Source organism: Sphaerodactylus townsendi, linkage group LG10 (assembly GCF_021028975.2).
Source record: "Sphaerodactylus townsendi isolate TG3544 linkage group LG10, MPM_Stown_v2.3, whole genome shotgun sequence".
Lineage (NCBI taxonomy): Eukaryota > Metazoa > Chordata > Lepidosauria > Squamata > Sphaerodactylidae > Sphaerodactylus > Sphaerodactylus townsendi.
In genome coordinates, this window is record NC_059434.1 from 73,874,336 (window position 1) to 73,894,876 (window position 20,541).

At 43.6% G+C, this 20,541-nt stretch overlaps 1 protein-coding gene across 1 annotated transcript in view; it reads right to left on the reverse strand.

Annotated features, from left to right (window-relative positions):
• The window catches only part of LOC125440105 (serine-rich coiled-coil domain-containing protein 1-like), a 534,627-nt gene that overhangs the window by 350,868 nt on the left and 163,218 nt on the right, over nt 1–20,541 (reverse strand). The window contains exon 4 of the mRNA XM_048509679.1: nt 6,749–6,842. Within this exon, the coding sequence (XP_048365636.1) occupies nt 6,749–6,842 (94 nt within the window). The remainder of the gene's footprint in view (nt 1–6,748; nt 6,843–20,541) is intronic.

The window sequence follows — 20,541 nt, forward strand, 5'->3', positions numbered from 1 at the left end:
GTTCAAAGCTTTGGGGCATATCAAAGATGATGTATTTGGAATGTTGTGCCACTGATGTCCACCCTTACAGATGTCATTTGTTCTCATTATCATTCTTTTCATTACCAAAGATTATGCTTCTCATTTATATAATATACACCATTCAAAAATCAATGCTTTGATTCAATGTGAGATATTTAATTAGGAGACAGGAGGGGAAAAAACCCTCTAAACAAACAAGGTTAAATTAATGCTCCTTCTTCGTACAAACACTCGATGAGTTTCTGCCCATAAAAACAGTAACCTGCCTGTCACAATTACTCTTTTCGCACATTAGCAGCATTTAAGCTTCTAATTTATGCAGTGTAATAAACAGGCACCCCCTCAGGCGGATCATGTCTGTTATATCAGGCTGTTTTAAGTATTTCAGTATTGACACACTGTGTGAAGCTCTAACAGACTTCAAGTAAATATTTAGCACTTCTACAACACAGCAATTTTTTTGCATCTAAAGTACTTTGTAAATATAGCTCATTAACTCCTCACAGCAGCCCTGCAAGGCAGGTGAACGTAACGGGATTGGTTTGAATGTTACTGATAAAGCATCCAAAAATCATCAAAACAGGGCTTCTATTTGGAAAAAGGAACTCACCAAAGCAGTGATGGCGAACCTTTTCAAGACCGAGTGCCCAAATTGCAACCCAAAACCCACTTATTTATCGCAAAGTGCCAATGCAGCAATTTAACCTGAATAACCCCTTCGAGCAGGGGCCAGCCTGCTGTAGCCTCTAGCAAGTCCCACATTCGCCGCTCTGCACCACTCTATCATCTCTGTCGCCTCTGCCCCCACTCTCCCGGCAGCAGTCACCTGGAGCACAGGCACCAGGCCTGCCAGCCGAGTCCTCCCTGATCGCTGAGGTGCACGCACATCAAGTCCAGCAGCCCAGGCCAGCCTAGATGTGTGTGTGTGGGGGGGTGGTAATTTCCCCCCACATGACAAACTCTGTGCGCACGTGCCCACGGAGAGGGCTCTGAGTGCCACCTCTGGCACCCGTGCCATAGGTTCGCCACCACTGCACCAAAGTCTGTGCTAGCATGACATGAGAAAACTGAAGAACCGCTGCTACATCTCTTTGTGCCCTTCCGGCCAGTGGCATAGCGCCATGGGGGGCAATGCATTGGGCGCGCACCGGTGTGGGGAAGTTCTGGGGGCATTCCGGGGTGGGGGCAGGTGGGGTGTGGCAGGGGCACAGGGTGCACGCATGCCCCAGGCCCAGTTCCCCCTTGCTCCGGCCCTGCTTCCAGTCACCTCTTTTACACTGTTCCCACACTCAAGGCTGCCCACACAGCATCCACTGGAACTCATTCATTTGTCTGTAGAAGCTAAAACTTCACTGAAAAGGTTCCATGAAGCGGTAAGAGGAGTTCAGTTCATCAAAGTATTTCAAAGATGTTGTGAGGCTATTTTATTTATAAGGCCATTCAGGAATTGAGCTGCGGGCATTTTGTAAAGTTATTTATTTACAAATGCTAGTATTGATTGTGTTTTGTTTTAATTGAATCAATTGCAAGCGGCCTTGAGCTGCAAGGAAAGAGAGGGTAGAAATATTACAACAAATAAATGGCTTGGGTGAATCCCGTTATTTGTGGCAGGTATCTTCTTCGCAACTAGAGGCATCCACACAAGCAGTCCTTGGCATCTTCACTTGCACAGTTGTAAGTATGAGGTGTGAAAAAGGTACCCTTCTTTGCTTGAGACCCTGAAGCACTATCTGACACTCAAAGGAGACAATGCCAAGCTAGACAACTGAATGGTCTCACTGGTCTCAATGGTCTCAATGGTCTCTGCAAAGCAGCCCAATGGTTAATTTCTGGGATCTCAACTGAAAAGATTTCAAGCTACAGGTGTTATAGACTCTTTTTGTCTGCCAAGACCCTGGAGAGACACTGCCTGTTAAGAGTAAATAATGATGAGCCAAACAGTCCGACCCAGTAGTAGCGATGCCACCAATCTCACAGTGAACAGCTTCAGCTGTTAACTGTAGCATGTTCAGCTCAGGAGGTGAACTTACGAGCCACTCATCTCACCGTGGTTGTTGTCAAACAACTGATGAACAGCTTTGGGGCTACCCAGCAAAACTCTCCTGTTTCTGCTTTGCAAATTGCTTTTACATTTGTGCAGTAGGTGAAATCTGTTCTCCCTCAGGGTCAGAAAGGCTGAACAGGGTAATTAAATGATGCAGGAGTGACTCCCATAAAGCACTGCTAAAACACATAGCACTAAATAACCTTGATACTGACTTAAATGAACACTGCATATTAAGATGTTTTTAAAAATATAGTGTTTATTTATAGGTGTGGTCCACATGGGGATAGACTAAGGCAGTTTCCCTGCTGCCGCCTTGACTACTAATATACAAGAGTGGTGACTAGGCTTCCATACAGATTTCCCTGGCAGGTTTTTTTTAATTGGCAATTTAATAGCATTATACCAATATTAGCAGTAAAGCCCATTGTGCTGAACAATACAATAGCTCTAGACGGCTGATGGGGGGTTAACAGCCAACCCCTCCTGCCTTTCCTCCCCCTGGCCATCTCCCCATCTCCACAGGCACCCCCCCCCCTCATGGGCAAAGATGGCTTTGGCATAGGCTTTGGCAAGGGGGGGGGATGAAATCAGCAGGGTGCCTGTGAAGATGGAGAGAGTTCTCCCCATCTCCATAGGCAACCCCCCCCCCCCCGGTTTGCAAAGATGGATCCGAGCTTTGCCAAGGTGCCATCGGAGCCAGCAGAAGGTGGTTGGCATGGCAGTAGTTGCAGCACCTCGCGAAGCAGAGAAAAGTCCCAGAGCTGCTGGCCCCTGAGCAGCCCAGGTGGCCAATCAATACGCATGACTCACTTCCAGCAAATCGTCACACACGAAGTCAGTCATGCACAGCAATTGGCTGGGAGTGCATCGTCGTCCCTGTCTATTGATCAATACCATTATGCTAAAATATGCATTATATCCTCTGAATTCCCAGTTTTATTTTTTAAGGCAAGTCTTAAGCCCATTTTGTGGTTGTGGTTTGCTTTCCCCTCCATATGTCTCCCCAAGAAAAGGAGCCATTTACTTTTCATTCTATTTATTTTACACTTTATGGTTATTTGTAGTTCACCTGTTTCACTTGGCCTCAAGACTAGAAACTTATATTTTTTTAAAAAAAGAAAGTAGGGAACTCAGACAGCCAGTTATATGTTAGTATAATGATATATCAACATAAAGTTAATAAATCACGTTTTTATAAAAAAAGAAAGCCCTCTACAGTAGGGAGAAGAAATAGCCACCATTAAAAAAATGGCTGCTGTGTGAAGAAAATGAGGAAAATCCAAACTTTTCTCCATACAGAAGCTTGGATATAGGGTGTTGTGTGGTTTCCAGGCTGTATGGCCATGGTCTAGTAGCATTTTCTCCTGACGTATCGCCTGCATCTGTGGCTGGCATCTTCAGAGGATCTGATGGTAGTAAAGCAAATGGGGTATATATACCTGTGGAATGTCCAGTGAAATACACTCCACAGGGTGTGTGTGTGTGTGTGTGTGTACACACACGCACGCACGCACACACACACACACACACACACACACACACACACCACAGGTATATATACTCCACTTGTTTTACTACCATCAGATCCTCTGAAGATGCCACCCATAGATGCAGGCGAACGTCAGAAGAAAATGCTACTAGTACACGGCCATACAGCCCAGAAACCGCACAACACCCCAGTGATTCTGGCCGTGAAAGCCTTCGACAACAGCTTGGATATGGCCTCTTCCAAAAACTACAGAGCAAAGCAGGTTTCAAAAAGATCAGAGAAAAGACAGGGAATCCCCAAGAGGTGCACAAAAATACCACAATGCTATTGGGAAACAAGAATAAAGACCACTTCCCAACATCCATGAACTCAGGGAAGATATCCCATGCAGAAAGACCATTCATCACTGGCTGACCAATTAATTCACTCATTGTTTATATGGTCAACTAATTTGTGGAAACTCGGATAAGTCGGCTGTGGACAAGGATTGCAACTCGTTATAAATCTGCTGTGCGAAATAAGTTTAGGACTCGCATCATACTATGTCCTAAATATGCATTAATGCCTTTTTATTATATTTTACTGCACTGTTTCAATAACTGAAAAGTAACCCGGCGAACAGGACTGAGCTACTACGAACTGCTGAACAGCTTATGGAAAAGTTGGTTCTTCACACACAACCAGAACGTGAGTCAAACTGCTGGCCATTCAATCAGCCCCACTCATTGAAAGGACATTTTGTATGTTCATATGCTGGTATGTTCTGCACCATTTGCTGATTTACCTGCATCAAAGACAGAGAACGCTGCCATACTTCAATCACCCCTGGTTCAAAGATACATCAGAATGACCTCCTCAGAGAAAGGTTCCCATTATGCCTGACCCACTGCTCTGGGCTTAATGAGAGTGGGACCAAGTCAGACACTTGCATAGGAAACATCGGGAATGGATGGAGATCTTTTTTCTTTCATGATCTAAGTAAATATCTTTGGTGCACCAGTGAAGTTTGCCTCTGTTTTTAACACAGGAACACAAATATGGCTCCGCTACAATATATTTAGGAAACGCTACCGTAGAACTTTATTTCTAGACTATGCACATGAATCCCTTACTTAGTCAAAAATATTTTCACGCTCCAAGCTATTGTAGCTTTAAAGGAAGCTTACTTTAAAAGAGACTCAGTGGTCAACTTAATTTCATACAAATGTAAATATAAAGGCACGTTGATTTGGAAGAATCACAGAGGAAATAAGCTGCAAGCTGAATGCCTTCTTCAGAAAATGGATCAAGAATAAATTTTATAGGGGCCCGGCCTGAGGCCATTCTGATAAATATTTGACAGGGGGAGCTATTGGCTCTTCATTAGCCATGTCCACTAAGAAAAGAAGAGCAGCAGCTAATAACGTTATCTGGGATTGCTCAGTGCAAGTTAATTTTTTAAAATGATGTTTGCTGGTATGTTTGTATTCTAATATTGGAAAACTAAACTGACAGAACAATATGTAACAGGATGTAATTTGGACTCAATTTGCATAGACAAACAACAGCATCTTGGCTGTGCAGACTAGTTCACTATAGGAATCTATCCATCCTGCCATGCCATTGCAAACTGTAGCGAATGTGGTGTAGTGGTTAAGAGCACTACACTATGCATCAGTGGTGAGATTCAAATAATTAAACAACCGGTTCCGGTGGTGGGATTTAAATAATTTAACAACTATTTGTTTACAAGCACCTTTTTAATAACCGGTTCTGCCGAAGTGGTGCGAACCTGCTGAATCCCACCACTGACTATGCTAGTGCCAAATCAAGAGTGTGATTCAAGACTCTGGAGACAGATGAATGTAGGCACTACCTTCAGTCAACCGAAACAAGAAATTCCAGACTATTTTAAGAATATTCCTTTGTGAACCATCTTAATTTATCAAAAGGGCCAAGAACTTTTACATTTCTCAAAAAATTAACATAGTCCATCAGAAATGAAAATAATGTCAGGCCCACTGGATTCTGAAAGTTCGCTGTGGGTTATCACCTTGAAAAAAATAAATAAAAACCCTTCCCTACTTGCCGCTATCACGACAGTCGTAAACCCTCTCTCATATTCTCCACCACATTCATAGATTGTAATCATGAGGACCTATCATAAATTCATACATGCATGTGAATTAAAGCTGTGTCCTCGAAAGCAATGAATGTAGTTACTGGTACTTGTTCTCAAATATCTGGTCATTGGGAAAGAATCCAGATTGCCCAGGATTTTAAACCAAAGGTGACATGAACCAAGAAGCAAAAAACAAGAGTTAAATGATAGAAAGAGAGAAATTCATATTGCAAGGCCTACCATTAAAGACATTAAAAGAGAAAGCGGGGGGAAAAGATTGAGCACCAACACACCAGAGTAGCATTAACATCTGTGACAGCTCTTCCACAGCTACTCCGGAGGCACTAGACATTAAAAACATCTGGAAAACCAATGAGCCTCCAGTCACTGAGCAACTGGGATGAGTCAACATCTGCAAGAGATTCTCTGCTGTTTGATAATTGGTCTCATGCTGCGATCCGTAGCAAAACAGTGGGATCACAGAACAGAACATCATCACATAAGAACATAAGAACATAAGAACTAGCCTGCTGGATCAGACCAGAGTCCATCTAGTCCAGCTCTCTGCTACTCGCAGTGGCCTACTAGGTGCCTTTGGGAGCTCACGTGCAGGATGTGAAACCAATGGCCTTCTGTGGCTGTTGCTCCCGAGCACCTGGACTGTTAAGGCATTTGCAATCTCAGATCAAAGAGGATCAAGATTGGTAGCCATAGATCGACTTCTCCTCCATAAATCTGTCCAAGCCCCTTTTAAAGCTGTCCAGGTTAGTGGCCATCACCACCTCCTGTAACAGCATATTCCAAACACCAATCACACATTGCGTGAAGAAGTGTTTCCTTTTATTAGTCCTAATTCTTCCCCCCAGCATTTTCAATGAATGCCCCCTGGTTCTAGTATTGTGAGAATGTCACAAGTGGTGTTCAGCAAGAAATCACGAGGGGTTGAGAAGCCAGTTTCTCGAGAGCAACAAAACCACCCATCTTGTTTTTAGAAGATCTACATTTATTAGCCACTTCCTAAAAAGCAGGATTAGCAAATTCTCTTCTATGAAAAGTTAATGCATAAAAAGAGTATTTGAGCCCGACTCACCAGAACGGTGATGGTGCTGGTCTTCGAGAAACTCCAAGTCAAGCATGAGGTCATCTTCATCCAGGTCACAGGAGCCCAAATTATTCAAAACATCCTGTAATACATGAACAAGGGAAGAAAATGAGATTGACGATAAATGAATAACAAAAATATAAATGTTTTGGCACATGCGTGTAGCTATAGAATGGGCTGAACAGATAAAGACCAGTGAACTGCACTTCTATATTATGAATGAAGAAAAGACAACCAAAGGCAACAAAATTTGACAGTATTAGTTGTTTGTTTTTAACATTGCTCAGGTAGAATATATAGAAACAATGCATCAGGCAGTATACGAACAGTGGAATCCTAAGCAGCATTATACTTTCCAAATTCAGTTGACTTAGAAGTATGCAACAGTGTAGGATTGTGCTGAAAAACCTTCAGATTTATTAATAGGAGGTTCTAAGAACATAAAAGAAGCACTGCTGAATTATCCATGTCCAGCATTCTATTTTCAACAAAGACCAGCTCAGCTATGCACCAGGAAATATAGGGATAAGCTCATGTTCAGGCACAAGAAAAATGTCAGCTTGGAAATGCATTTATACTTGTGTTAGGAAAGGATTTTCTTGGTTGCAGGTTCTAAATGATCTTGGGGCACAATGAAAAGGTTATACTTTTTTTCTACTCTGTCCCTGCCAAATAAAAAAGCAGCTCTCGGGAAGCAAAGCAGATGTGTTATGATGGACTAGAGTTTTTATCCAAAGATTGCCATAGGGACATAACTGAGCACATCTACTTGATGAAGATAATTATAGCATCTGAAAAGGACTTCTGCTAGACCAGAAAAAACCAAACATCAGGAGGAGGAGGAGGAGGAGGAGGAGGAGGAGGAGGAAACTTCTGGTGGAAAAGGTCTTGTCTCAGTTGCCCCCTCTTGCTATTCAGTGCCAGTCCTCACTAATTGCCCCCAACTCTAACAAGGGCAGACCCCAGCATTTTGGGCAACATAGCAACAGAACTGCAAAAAAAAAGTGGTCCTTGCAGCACCTTTAACTCAAAAATTTCCCCACTGAATGCTGTATGTTGATTTGAAGGAAAGAAACAGAGAAAAAAAAATCTCATCAAAGTTTCAAACAAACGCTGACAGATGAATGCTGACATGTTGTTTGGGAGGGGGGGTGAAGTCCCCCCCCCCAACCTAATGATTGTCTTCAGAGAAATGCTCCAGCAAAAGGTTCAATAAAACTCTCAATTAACTTTGAAATAGCCCCTTGGAAACGTTAAAACACAGCTTTCCTCTTAGCAGGATCTTTCTTTGACTTTGACTCCTACTGTGCATGTAGAAACACATGGAAATGCACTTTTGAGTGACGTCAACATACCAGGACACTGTCCTTATGTCCCAGTAGAAGTCCTCACAGCAACCGCCAAGCCACGTGGTACTAGATTCACTACAGAAAAAGAATGGCTGAGTCACTGTTGCCGAAGCCGGGTCTGACATCCAGTCCTGTTTCATCAGAATACTACAGCACTTCACAGTCCAGTCCTATGTGCATTCACTTAGAATCTAATCCTGTTTTCTTCAATAGCGTTTATTTCCAAGTAACTAAACAAAGGACTGTAAGTTAAAGCAATTTAAGAATACTTATCATTTGCTCAATAGCATTGCAAAATTCCTGTGGTTCTGGATTAAAGATTACAAGATTCTTGTGCCAATCCTGATATTTATTCTCCAGGTATTGTTAGAAGATCCACTGCTAATTCCCGTTTGCTTACCTTCCCCCTTTCACCCTCAAGTCATCACTCACCATCTCTGTAGTTACTGAATGTTAATTTGTATGCACCTCTATCGCCAATTGCCTGGTACCGAGAGGGCCCTGTCATTTCCACCAAAGAATTCACAATGAAAGGTTGGAGCAGCCTATAAATTTTTTTTAAATGCAGTACTTCCTCTTTTCACCACAAACCAAAAGATTTAATGAAACACTGAAGTCCAAAACAGAGAGATAATTTTTAAAATCCCATAAGGATGGGTTTTTGCAATTGAATCATTGCCCTGTCCCTTCAGCCTGCTCCTTGGATCCAAATTCACTCTGGGAGGAGGAGGAGGAGGAGGAGGAGGAGGAGGAGTTGTTTGGATTCATACCCGCCTTTCTCTCCTGTAAGGAGACGCAAGGTGGCTTACAAGCTGCTTTCCCTCCCTCTCACCAAAACAGACACCTTGTGAGGTGGGTGGGGCTGAGAGAGTTCTGAAGAACTGTGACTAGCCCAAGGTCACCCAGCAGGAATGTAGGAGTGCGGAAACACATCTGGTTCACCAGATAAGCCTCAACCACTCAGGTGGAGGAGTGGGGAATCAAACCCGGTTCTCCAGATTAGAATCCACTTGCTCTTAATCACTACACCACGCTGGGAGAGCCAATGAGCAGAGTTGACACTTCGAGATATTTTTATTTTCCCCTCTGTTTTTTCCTGACATCTGCACATGCTACAATGATTTGTGAATCTCAGATTCAAGAATCCAGGAGGACGAAGAAGAAGATTTTGGATTGATACCCTGCTTTTTACAGCTGCAAAGAGTCAGGCAGCTCCATCCACAAGCGGGGTGCAAATTGTGCTCCCCTCTTCCATGTCTAAAAGTGTGGTGAAGGAGCCCTGAGTGAAGAGGTGCATAGCAACAGATATAGCAAAGGAAGGAAACAGGGAAGTGTGCTAGGAAACAAACAAGTGAGGCAGAGTTTGGATGATCAGGTGCCGAGAACTGCAACTTTTACTCATAAGCTAAAGGATATAAAATAGAATAGACCACAAGGGCCATCAAGTCCAATCCCCTGCCATGCAGGAAGACACAATCAAAGCACTCCCGACATATGTTCATCCAGCCTCTGTTCAAAAACCTTCAAAGAAGAGAGTCCACCACACTCAGAGGCAGCATATTCCACTGTTGAACAGCCCTTACCGCCAGGAAGTTCTTCCTAATGTGTAGGTCAGGGGTAGGGAACCTGCGGCTCTCCAGATGTTCAGGAACTACAATTCCCATCAGCCCCTACCAGCATGGCCAATTGGCCATGCTGATAGAGGCTGATGGGAATTGTAGTTCCTGAACATCTGGAGAGCCGCAGGTTCCCTACCCCTGGTCATGACTGACACTCTCAGGTTATGTTGTCTCGCCAATCAAATCAAGCCTGAATCTTCTCTAGAAGCTAAAATGGCTGAACTGGGACCGAACATATTTTGGTCACATCATGAGACTCATTAGAAAGCCTATACCAAGAATAAAACTTTGTTGGTTTTAAAGGTGCCACTGGACTCAAAACTTTTTTCTGCTGCTTCAGACCAACACAACTACCCACCTGAATTTATTGGAAAAGACAGTCATGCTAGGAAAAGGTGGAGGTAGTCGGGAAAGAGGAAGTCCCAAAATGAGACTTTATGTATCAATAGGAGTATAGTGTCTAGATCAAGGGATGTAATTATATCTCTCTATTCTGCATTAGTCTATTCTCACCTGGAATATTGTGTGCAGTTCTGGCCACCGCAATTCAGGAAGGATACTGACAAACTGGAACGGGTCCAGAGGAGGGCACCCAAAATGGTAAAAGGTCTGGAATCCATGCCCTACAAGGAGAGACTTAGGGAGCTGGGTATGTTTAATTTGGTGAAGAGAAGGTTAGGAGGTGACATGACAGCCATGTTTAGATATTTGAAGGGATGTTGTGTTGGTGAGGGAGCAAGCTTGTTTTCTGCTGCTCCACAGACTAGGACCAGGAGTAATGGGTTCAAGGTGAAGGAAAAGAGATTCCACCTAAACATCAGGAAAAACTTCTTGACAGTAATGAGTACACATACGCAAAAAATATATTTGGTCATCTAAGAAAGCACAATTTGCTATGATTTCTCTTTACCAGAGTAGACAAATTGAAGTGGAAAAGGGAATGGTTGAAGAAGAAAAGGCAGAGCCAGATGGCAGAAGCCAGATAGAAGGGTGTGGTTAGAGGAGAAAGGGGCCATACCATTGGGAAAAGGAAACCTTGTTATATTCTATTGCTGAGGGTCCACGAAAACCTGGAACCAGCCCTGGTGAGCAGAATGCTGTAAAAGCTAAAGATAGTCCCCTGTGCAAGTACTGAGTATTACTGACCCATGGCAGAGGCCTAGCTAGGGAAAATGGAGCCTGGGTCAAAATCTGAGTTTTGCCCCCCAGTATGGGTGGCCTCCCCACGACCCCAGGTCGCCCTCCCCCACTTTGACCAAGGAACAATTTTTTGCACCATGTCATCTCAAAGTCACAATCACATTATAGAACATGCCCCAACTCACAAATCTGAACATACCCTAGTTTAAACAACATTGAAAGTAATGCTGTTTTTTTGGGGGGAGGGGGGTCCACCCTGAAACAGCATCACTTTTAATGTTGTTTAGACTAGAGAGCCCAGATTCTCCTTTCAAATCGACCTTAAAGGGAGAATCTGGGCTCCCTACTTTAAACAACATTGAAAATGATGCTGTTTTAGGGTAGATTCCTCACCCATCACCCAAACAACATCACTTTCAATGTTGGTTGTTGTGGGTTTTCCGGGCTGCGTGACTATGGTCTGGTAGATCTTGTCCCTAATGTTTCACCTGCATCTGTGGCTGGCATCTTCAGAGGTGTCTCACAGAGAGACATCTGTTATACAGTGTGCCAGATTTCTCTCTGTGATACACCTCTGAAGATGCCAGCCCCAGATGCAGGTGAAACATTAGGGACAAGATCTACCAGACCACGGTCATGCAGCCCAAAACACCCACAACAACCAGTTGAATCCATCTGTGAAAGCCTTTGACAATACTTTCAATGTTTTTTTAAATCTAGGGAGCCCAGATTCTCCCTTTAAATCCATGCAGAAGGGGGATGGGTGATTTAAAGGGAGAATCTGGGGGAAATTGGAGGGTACCTGTCAGGGGAGCAATGTTTAAGTTAGCAGTACCAAAATTTCAGGCTACTTTCAGGAGACTCTCCTGATGATACCACCCAGGTTTGGTGAAGTTTGGTTCAGGGAGTCCAAAGTTATGGACCCTCAAAAGGGTAGCCCCATCTACTATTAGCTCCCATTCAAAACAATGGGGAATGGGGGCACCCCCATAACTTTGGACCCCCTGAACCAAACCTCACCAAACCTGGCTGGTATCATCAGGTGTGTCGTCTGAGGATAGCCTGAAATTTTGGTGCCACTAGCCTAAAAACTGCGCCCCCTGCCGGCCGACAAAGTAAAAACACACACAAAAGTTTTAAAATATATTTTCGATTTTGGCGCCCCCTGCAGGCGTGCGCCCGGTGCATTGCGCACCCCCCTGCTCCCTGGTAGCTCCGCCTCTAACCCATGGGGTGATGTCACATCACAGCGTTTACTAGGCAGACTTTGTTTACAGGGTGGTATGCCCTTGCCTTCCCCAGTCACCTACACTTTACCCCCAGCAAGCTGGGTACTCATTTTACCAACCTCAGAAGTATAGAATGCTGAGTCAAACCAGTTTCCATTGGAATCAGACTTGGGGCATGAGCAGACTTGGGGCATGAGCAGAGCTTTGACTGCCGTATGAAAGGTGGGACAGTGGTGTAAAATGCGGAGAATAGGCAGTCTGGTTTTGCTCCTGGCGTAGGTAGTTCCCACTGCAGATACAAAAGCTAAGTAGAACTGGGGCTATAGTGAGGGTGGGAATAAGACAGACTAAAGTGAAAAAAATAACTGGATCAATCCCACTGTGTGTATGTGTGAGTTTCAAGTTGCCATTCATGGTATTTGCAATATCATACAACGGGAATAGCTTCCCATTGAGAAAAGGAATGGGGAAAAAAGAGTCTTGTATCTGATACAACTGCCGGTATGCTGCTAGAACTCAGTCACAATCTGATCTCTGATACGCTGCTGCTAACCGTGGTGATGATTTGTGGGTTTTAATTGGGGCTTAAGCACTAATATTTAAATTTTTACACCTTTTGCATTGCAAAACAGATTTATGATGCAGAACCCAAAGGCTTAAATGGAAGGCAATTATCTGCAAGATACCATCACAATACCCCATTTGTCCGTGCATAGATCTATGAAAATTGCCCTTCACTTGCTGTTGTGCTTCGAAATGAATTTTTGATTAGTTTTTCTTTAACCCTCCTTAATACAAACAAACCGCTGACTGTAAATCAAAATAACTCTTGAGCAGGAAATGCATCAAGGTCAGAAAGAAACATGGGGTTTCTGCAAATTGAGTGTGGATATTTATTCCCCCAAGGGAGATCATATTTCTTTTTCATCACTGGGTGGCAGCATGTTCCTTTTGTAAGATGGCAAATGCTGCTAGAAAAATCCACATATCAGGAGAAAAAAGCCTTCAATTTTTTCCCCTACATAATACTGTAACTAAGGCTTTCAATTAAAGCATAAATTATGAGCATCCTTATTTCCTACTAATAACTGAGAGATAACACTTCAGGAGCATTTATCAGAAGGACTTCAAACTGCAGGGGAGTTATTTTTTTGCAGAAGGAGAAGTAAGTGAAGACAATAAGGGATTAAGAGCTCTGCAGAGCAATCCTGTGTAGAGTTATGCCAATTCACTGTCATTGGAATTCATGGGCGTAGGTCGCCATGACTATGGAGAGGGTTGCACTGAAAGTCTTTACACTTACATGAGGTTCAGAAGAAGAAATCCCCAGGAAGCTTTTTATTACCACTGATAATATTGTCATAGCCAGGAAGCTGAAAACCTGAGGTGGTGTGAAACTAACACTGTCTCATCCGGGGGATTGGAAATGTCTGAAAATTGCTCAGTGGAAAAGAAGCTTGACAGGTAAATTACCATGATAAGTCAAATTCTTGCGTTAAAGAGATATGCTTGGGATGGGCATCACGTTTGAAAATTTGGTAGGTCATGTTGTGTGGAAATAGAAGGAAAGGAAGGCCTGTAGGTAGTGTGAACAAATGTTATTGAATAGGTGTTTCTCCTAAAGGAGGAGGAAAAAATAAGTCAAATTAAACATTCAAACTCATCTATTTCTTCATTCACTTCCTGTTCTTTAACAAACTGGATTACTGCCCCAATTCCAAAAGAAGGGGAGATAGGCCAAGGTCTAGCTACAAGGTGGAGACGCTGGTTCACTTCTGTTATGAGTTGTTTGAGTAGTGTGTAGCTATCAGCTAGGTAGTGTTGTGTCAGTCAGTCAGTCAAGTATTTATTGTTTGAGCCATTGGCTATAACAATACAAAAATACATGCAGTTAAAATAGTAACTTAGTTAAAACAATAATTTAAATTAAAACAATAATTTAGTTTTACATTAAAATATAGGTAGTGTTGTGAAGTGACTTTCTCTTCATTTTGTCTTTACCAGTTTCCCCCTGGAAACCGATAATCCATTTCTTTTTTTCTTTTGGGGGGAATTTGGCATCAGTTTCTAAGCAATTCTGTTTTGATTAAAAAGAGAAGAAACAAGAATGGGGTGGGGTTCTGCAAAATTTCGGAATTTCACTCTGTAGATGATCAGAAGGAGGAAATGTTTTCCTAAACCTTTCTGTTCTCTAAGAGGGGAAGGGTTGGGGGGAGCGATTATCTGTCCCCCTGCACTTGCACCCGGGGCGTTTGTCCCTCCCATCCCGTTGTAGCTCTGCCACTGGTTCTCTTGCTAGTATACTATCTTGTGCTATGCTGCGTAAAATAACTGCAAGGGCTGAAGTTACAAAAACATGCCTTGATTGCTTTTCCAAACAAAATCAAAGAGAAATTCCTGTTTCAAAGGAGTAATCAATGACTATATTTTAAAAAGCAAAGTTTTAAAATAATACATTTTTCTTCCCATAACAATGCTACAATCAATTAAAGTATTTTTAGTTAACTTACTGTTTGCTTTTGAAGCGGCTAAGTTGACTGTTATCAAAACCTTGATGCAGAGGTTCATTCCCCATCAGAGTAGTGTACCAAAATCAAAATGGCCTCAACAGAATCTGGTGTCGCTTGTTTAACAACTCAGATTGTAATTCTGTATTCTATGTACCCCTAGACAAAGACCGATTACCCAGGTTTAAAATATGCCTGGTTTCCCCTGGTTCCATAAAATCCCGTACCTTTTAATCCCAGTCTCTCCCTCCCCACAGCAGCTTGCATCTGTGGAGAGGTCGAGTTAATGCCAGGTTCAAAACTCTACCTCCCTTTCCACGAGCCCACGATCTGCTTTGCGGCTCTCTTGTTTTGGCTCTTCTTTTGGAGCGTGAATGAGCGTCCCCTCCCCTCTGCTTGAGGAAGCGTATCCCAGCTTGGCCAGAGTCACGTGTTCTGAGCATGCCCAGTCCACCGCGTTCTTATTGGCTGTGGTTTTTCCAGTGGCAGTGGAAGGACCAGTCATGGCAGGAAAAATAAACCAGCTTGCTCCCCACGATACCGGGCTCAGCTCGAGATTCTCAAAAAGATCCACCTTTCTGGAGATTTTTTAAAAATCCTGGGATGAGGGGGTTAGCGCGGGGCATGGCCGGAACAGAAATGGTTTGGAGCCAAAAGCCATGGGGAGTCCTTGCACAAACTGGGATTTCTAAGGTGAGAATCCCAGGGTATTTTCCCCGTGGGGATTCGGCCAAACATGGGGCATAATCCAGCTGAAGTGAAATGCTTTTAAGAAGAAGAAGAGTTTGGATATATATCCCCCCTTTCTCTCCTGCAGGAGACTCAAAGGGGCTTACAGTCTCCTTGCCCTTCCCCCCTCACAACAAACACCCTGTGAGGTGGGTGGGGCTGAGAGAGCTCAGAAGAGCTGTGACTAGCCCAAGGTCACCCAGCTGGCGTGTGTGGGAGTGTACAGGCTAATCTGAATTCCCCCGATAAGCCTCCACAGCTCAGGCGTCAGAGCTGGGAATCAAACCCGGTTCCTCCAGATTAGACACAAGCTCTTAACCTCCTATTCCACTGCTGCTCCTTTTAAGTCACAATTATTTCAGGAAAGAGCTTACTACCTGCTTTAGCCTTCTCAATCCTTAGAAAGATGGGACTCTGTTTAGGATTACACTGTAAATCTTTATTTGGCAGAGTTGTATCCATGATTTGCATCTAGGTATGCCTGGGGCATGATAAGCTTGTCGGGATTAAATGAATGGCATTCTTGGAGCCATCCCTTCAGTGATGGTTGTGTTCTTCTCACCCCGATTTTTTATAAAGCCACTCAGGGGAAAAAATAAATTTCAGGGGAAATAAATACAGTAAATTTCTTCCCCAGAGGTAAGAATGATGCAATGTTAATGGTAAGATGTTGCAGCCTTTTACCTGCATCATACTGTTTGTTTACATTTATTTTCAAACTCTAATCAAAAGAAGAAAACAGATCAGTTCCTACTACAGCAATTATCATATTTGGGCTCTAATGAGGATTCTGCAGATGTTGGTCATGACACTAATGTGTTTTGCTAAGCGTCGTCAAAATTCTCCTTGCTCAGTATAAGAGCTCCTGCAGTCTGTTTCCCTCCTACCTCTTATTTGTGTGTTTGTGTGTGCCATCAAGTTGAAATTGACCTATGGTGACCCTGTTGGGTTGTTGAGGCAAGAGACATTTGGAGGTAGCATGCATAGGCTGAGAGAGTTCAGAGAACTGTGACTGGCCCATTCGGCATCTGGAGATGAACAAACTCCTCCCAGATTTCTTTCCTTGAATTAAAATCTTCTGATAAATAGCTGATAGATACTTAAAATGCTTACACTGCTTATAACTTTCCCTTTCTCCCTTCTCCCCTGTCTTCTGCCCAATCCTGTGACCATTTATTTGAGTTAGTCTCACTGTGGTCACTGGGGCTACCCAGCTCCCTAAGTCTTTCCTGCATGCCTTACGAGGAGAGACTTAGGGAGCTGGGTATGTTTAGTTTGGTGAAGAGAAGGTTAAGTGGTGACATGAAAGCCATGTTTAGATATTTGAAGGGATGTCATGTTGGTGAGGGAGCAGGCTTGTTTCCTGCTGCTCCAGAGACTAGGACCAGGAGTAATGGTTCAAGGTGAAGGAAAAGAGATTCCACCTAAACATCAGGAAAAACTTCCTGACAGTAAGGGCTGTTTGACAGTGGAATGCACTACATTGGAGTGTGGTGGAGTCTTCCTCTTTGGAGGTTTTTAAAGAGAGACTGGATGGCCATCTGTCAGGAGTATTTTGATTGTGTGTTCCTGCATTGCAGGGGGTTGGACTTGATGGCCCTTGGGGGTCTCTTCCAACTTTTTGATTCTCCCTTTCAAGTAATTGTGTACCCAGCTCTTTGCAGTTTCTCTCCGAGAATCTGGTTCTGCAAGTCAAAATGGCTGCCTGAAATATAAGCCTCAGTCACCTATATTCACCCTCTTCCTTCCTCCCTGTTTATGCTTCTCAGTCATGTAAAAGTAAGTGCAGTTGTAGTCAATGGGGCTTGCTTTCAGCTTCTTTGGAGTTTCTCTCACATCACAGAATCCCTTTGGCTAGGCAAGTTTTCCACCCTCTTCAGCGCATAAGCACCCATATGCAAAAACAGATTGGAAAGCAATTTCTTTAACATTAACCACGGAAGAACTAATTTGTGCCACTTCTTCTCATAATATTTCTCAGCTCAGTGATTGTGGTAGGACTCAACCTTAAGCTATACATTACCAAATTTTTTCAGCATCTCTAATCTAATTCCAGAGTCAGGTTTCAGTGTGTTCTTCGTGGATGGAACCAGTTTTAAGAGCCTCCCAAAGAACAGTAGTGTTTATACAACCAAGGGACTAGAAAGTATCTTGCCTCTGACTACACTTAAATATATATCTAGATTCCATTAAATGAACAACAGAACCTTACAAACAGGCAAGAGAAGCCTTTTATTTGTAACAAGCATCTTCTGCTTGCAAATCTTGAAGAACAAATTTAGGGAGCAGCAGTGGCGTAAGAGGTTAAGAGCTCGTGTATCTAATCTGGAGGAACTGGGTTTGATTCCCTGCTCTGCCGCCTGAGCTGTGGAGGCTTATCTGGGGAATTCAGATTAGCCTGTACACTCCCACACACGCCAGCTGGGTGACCTTGGGCTAGTCACAGCTTCTCGGAGCTCTCTCAGCCCCACCTACCTCACAGGGTGTTTGTTGTGAGGGGGGAAGGGCAAGGAGATTGTAAGCCCCTTTGAGTGTCCTGCAGGAGAGAAAGGGGGGATATAAATCCAAACTCTTCTAGATGGTTGCCAGAAGCAGGTCATATCCATATTTGCTCTCATCACCCGATATTCCTTTCCAGGAGAGGAAGTGGAAGGGGGGAGGGGAATAGCTCTGCTGTCTGCAGGTCACAGGGCACTCATGTCAGCAAAGAAGGTAAACAGTGGAATTAATAACAGCAAAATGATGTCAGTCTTCTGTGTATCAAGTCACAGAGAAGAAAATATGCGTTCTATGATTTTTATTGAAATGCTATTCAATAAAATTGGTCTGAAGAGTATATGGAAAAGTTTCTCTGCTCTCATCAGCGACAACGAGGAGGCCAATTCACAACCTTCCAAAATGCTTAAGCACCTGAACAATCCCACAAAGATTTTCCTTTGAAACCATCCAGTAGAGCAGTGGTTCTCAACCTTCCTAATGCCGCAACCCTTTAATACAGTTCCTCATGTTGTGGTGACCCCCAACCCTAACATTTATCCATTTTACAGATGGAGAACACTGGTGCAGAGAGTCTTAGGCGACCCCTGTGAAAGGGTTGTTCGACCCCCAAAGGGGTCGCAACCCACAGGTTGAGAACCACTGCGGTAGAGAGATGGCACCTTGGTGAGAGCGTAGCATCCAACACCATAAAGTAATAAAGCTGCCTTTATCCATTTTCTTGTGGTGTAAAGTTTGCAGTTTGAGGGGGGAAAAGACACAGGTATTTCACAGCAAGGATGAGCCTTCAGAAGTTCACAACCTCGCACACTTCTAATGCCAGTACTGTGCGGAACATACACTGAATTTCAGAACCCAGTTCCATACAAACAACTACACAGTTACCACTGATATTAAGCATGCTTACCCTTGTAGAAATGTATGTCCCGCATGTAGAAAAAACAGACATTATTAATGTCCTTAAGGTTTGGTTCGGATTTGTAAAGGATGGAAGGAAAGGTACCGTGAAGTTGATGAAGCTGGTAAAAAAAAAAGGCTTTGCGAAATTTTCTCAGGTTTTGATGTCTGAGGCAATAACTGAAATTTACAGTGGGAGTAATTTCCATCAACCTTCTATGCAACTTAGATCACTAGAGGAGAAGCTGTCTTTGCCTGTGGACTCACTCTTGAAATGCGCAGTTAAATCTACTCTTCGGGGATTTCAGCACGGCCTCTTAAGAACAGGTGTTTTGTTCCAGAACTCAGACAAAAAAAGGAAAGATTTCAAAGGGCTGCTGAAAAGACAATGAAAAATGGAAGCAATTTTGAAAAACGTATTGCTGAGTTGCAACTGACTCATGGCCACCCTATCCACAGGGTATTCCAGGCAAGAAGAAGAAGAGGTTGGATTTATACCCCACTTTCTCTCCTATAAGGAGACTCAGGCGATTCCGCACATGAGTAAAATAGGTTTGACCCAGTTCCCTGAGAAGGGTACTAACCTAGGTTGAAGCCATTGTTGTTCCCCACTGCAACCAGCTTGATCACAGCTTGGAGGGCGGAATCATCCTATGCCTCTTCGCCGCTCCATTCCAATTGGCTACTGTTGTATGGCCATCTTCCATCTATCCCCACACACATTATTAAAAAAAACTGCCACAGGAATGGAGGGACGAAGGTGGCGTTTTTTGGTTGGCCAGCTGTACGCATGCCTGAAACACTCAGCTGTGATTGGCTGAATGGGGAACTCCTGGCACCAGAGATTCTGCACTTTACTGGAATCGAGCTGAGTTCGAGCATGGTTCCCTGAAAAAGTAGTAGTTCCCAACTGAAGTCGGAAATTTGACCGTTACACGGGGCGAAGCTGGTACAAAACCACATCGATCCCAGTGGTTGTGCGGAGCACTTAGGTCAAACGCAGCTCGAACTTAGGTCGAGAACGCAAGTGTGGAATCGACCTCAAGGTGGCTTACAAGCTCCTTTCCCTTCCTCTCCCCACACCTTGTGAAGTAGGTGGGGCTGAGAGAGTTCTGAGGGAACTGTGACTAGCCCAAGGTCACCCAGCAGGAATGTACGAGTGTGGAAACACATCTGGTTCACCAGATAAGCCTCTGCCACTCAGGTGGAGGAGTGGGGAATCAAACCCGGTTCTCCAGATTAGAATCCATCTGTTCTTAACCACTACACCATGCTGGCAAGGAGAGGCAGTTTGCCATTGCTATGCTCTGCATAGTGACTTGGGTCTTTGTTGGTAGTCCAAATACATCCAAATACATTGCTAAGAATCCAGAAATCCAGTAGTGTTTCTGACAAGGAAAAACAAAGGAAATAGTAAAACGCTGCTTTCATTTATGGGTTGCCTCTATAAGAACAGTGTCTGGTTGTCTTCTGTTGACTCCTCAGCAGCTGTTAAACTCACCGTCTATTCTTACTGGCACTGTGCCACTACCAATAAAAGCTGTACAGCCCAATGAACTGAAATTTGTGAGGGAGTCTTTGCTGTAACAGTGTGGCTTGAATATTGCACAGGCAGTAGCTGCATTCTCTCAAGATTGGATTTGAGGGGTGGAATTGCGACTCTAATAATTTGGTTCTCAATCAACTGTCCTGATACAGCTGTATCTACCTATGCAGAACTTTTATGGATTGCTTTGCAATTCTGAGGTCCGTTTGGGATGATGCTGAAATATAATAGCAACCCATTAGAGGCTTTGACTAAGCCCCTTTGCAGAG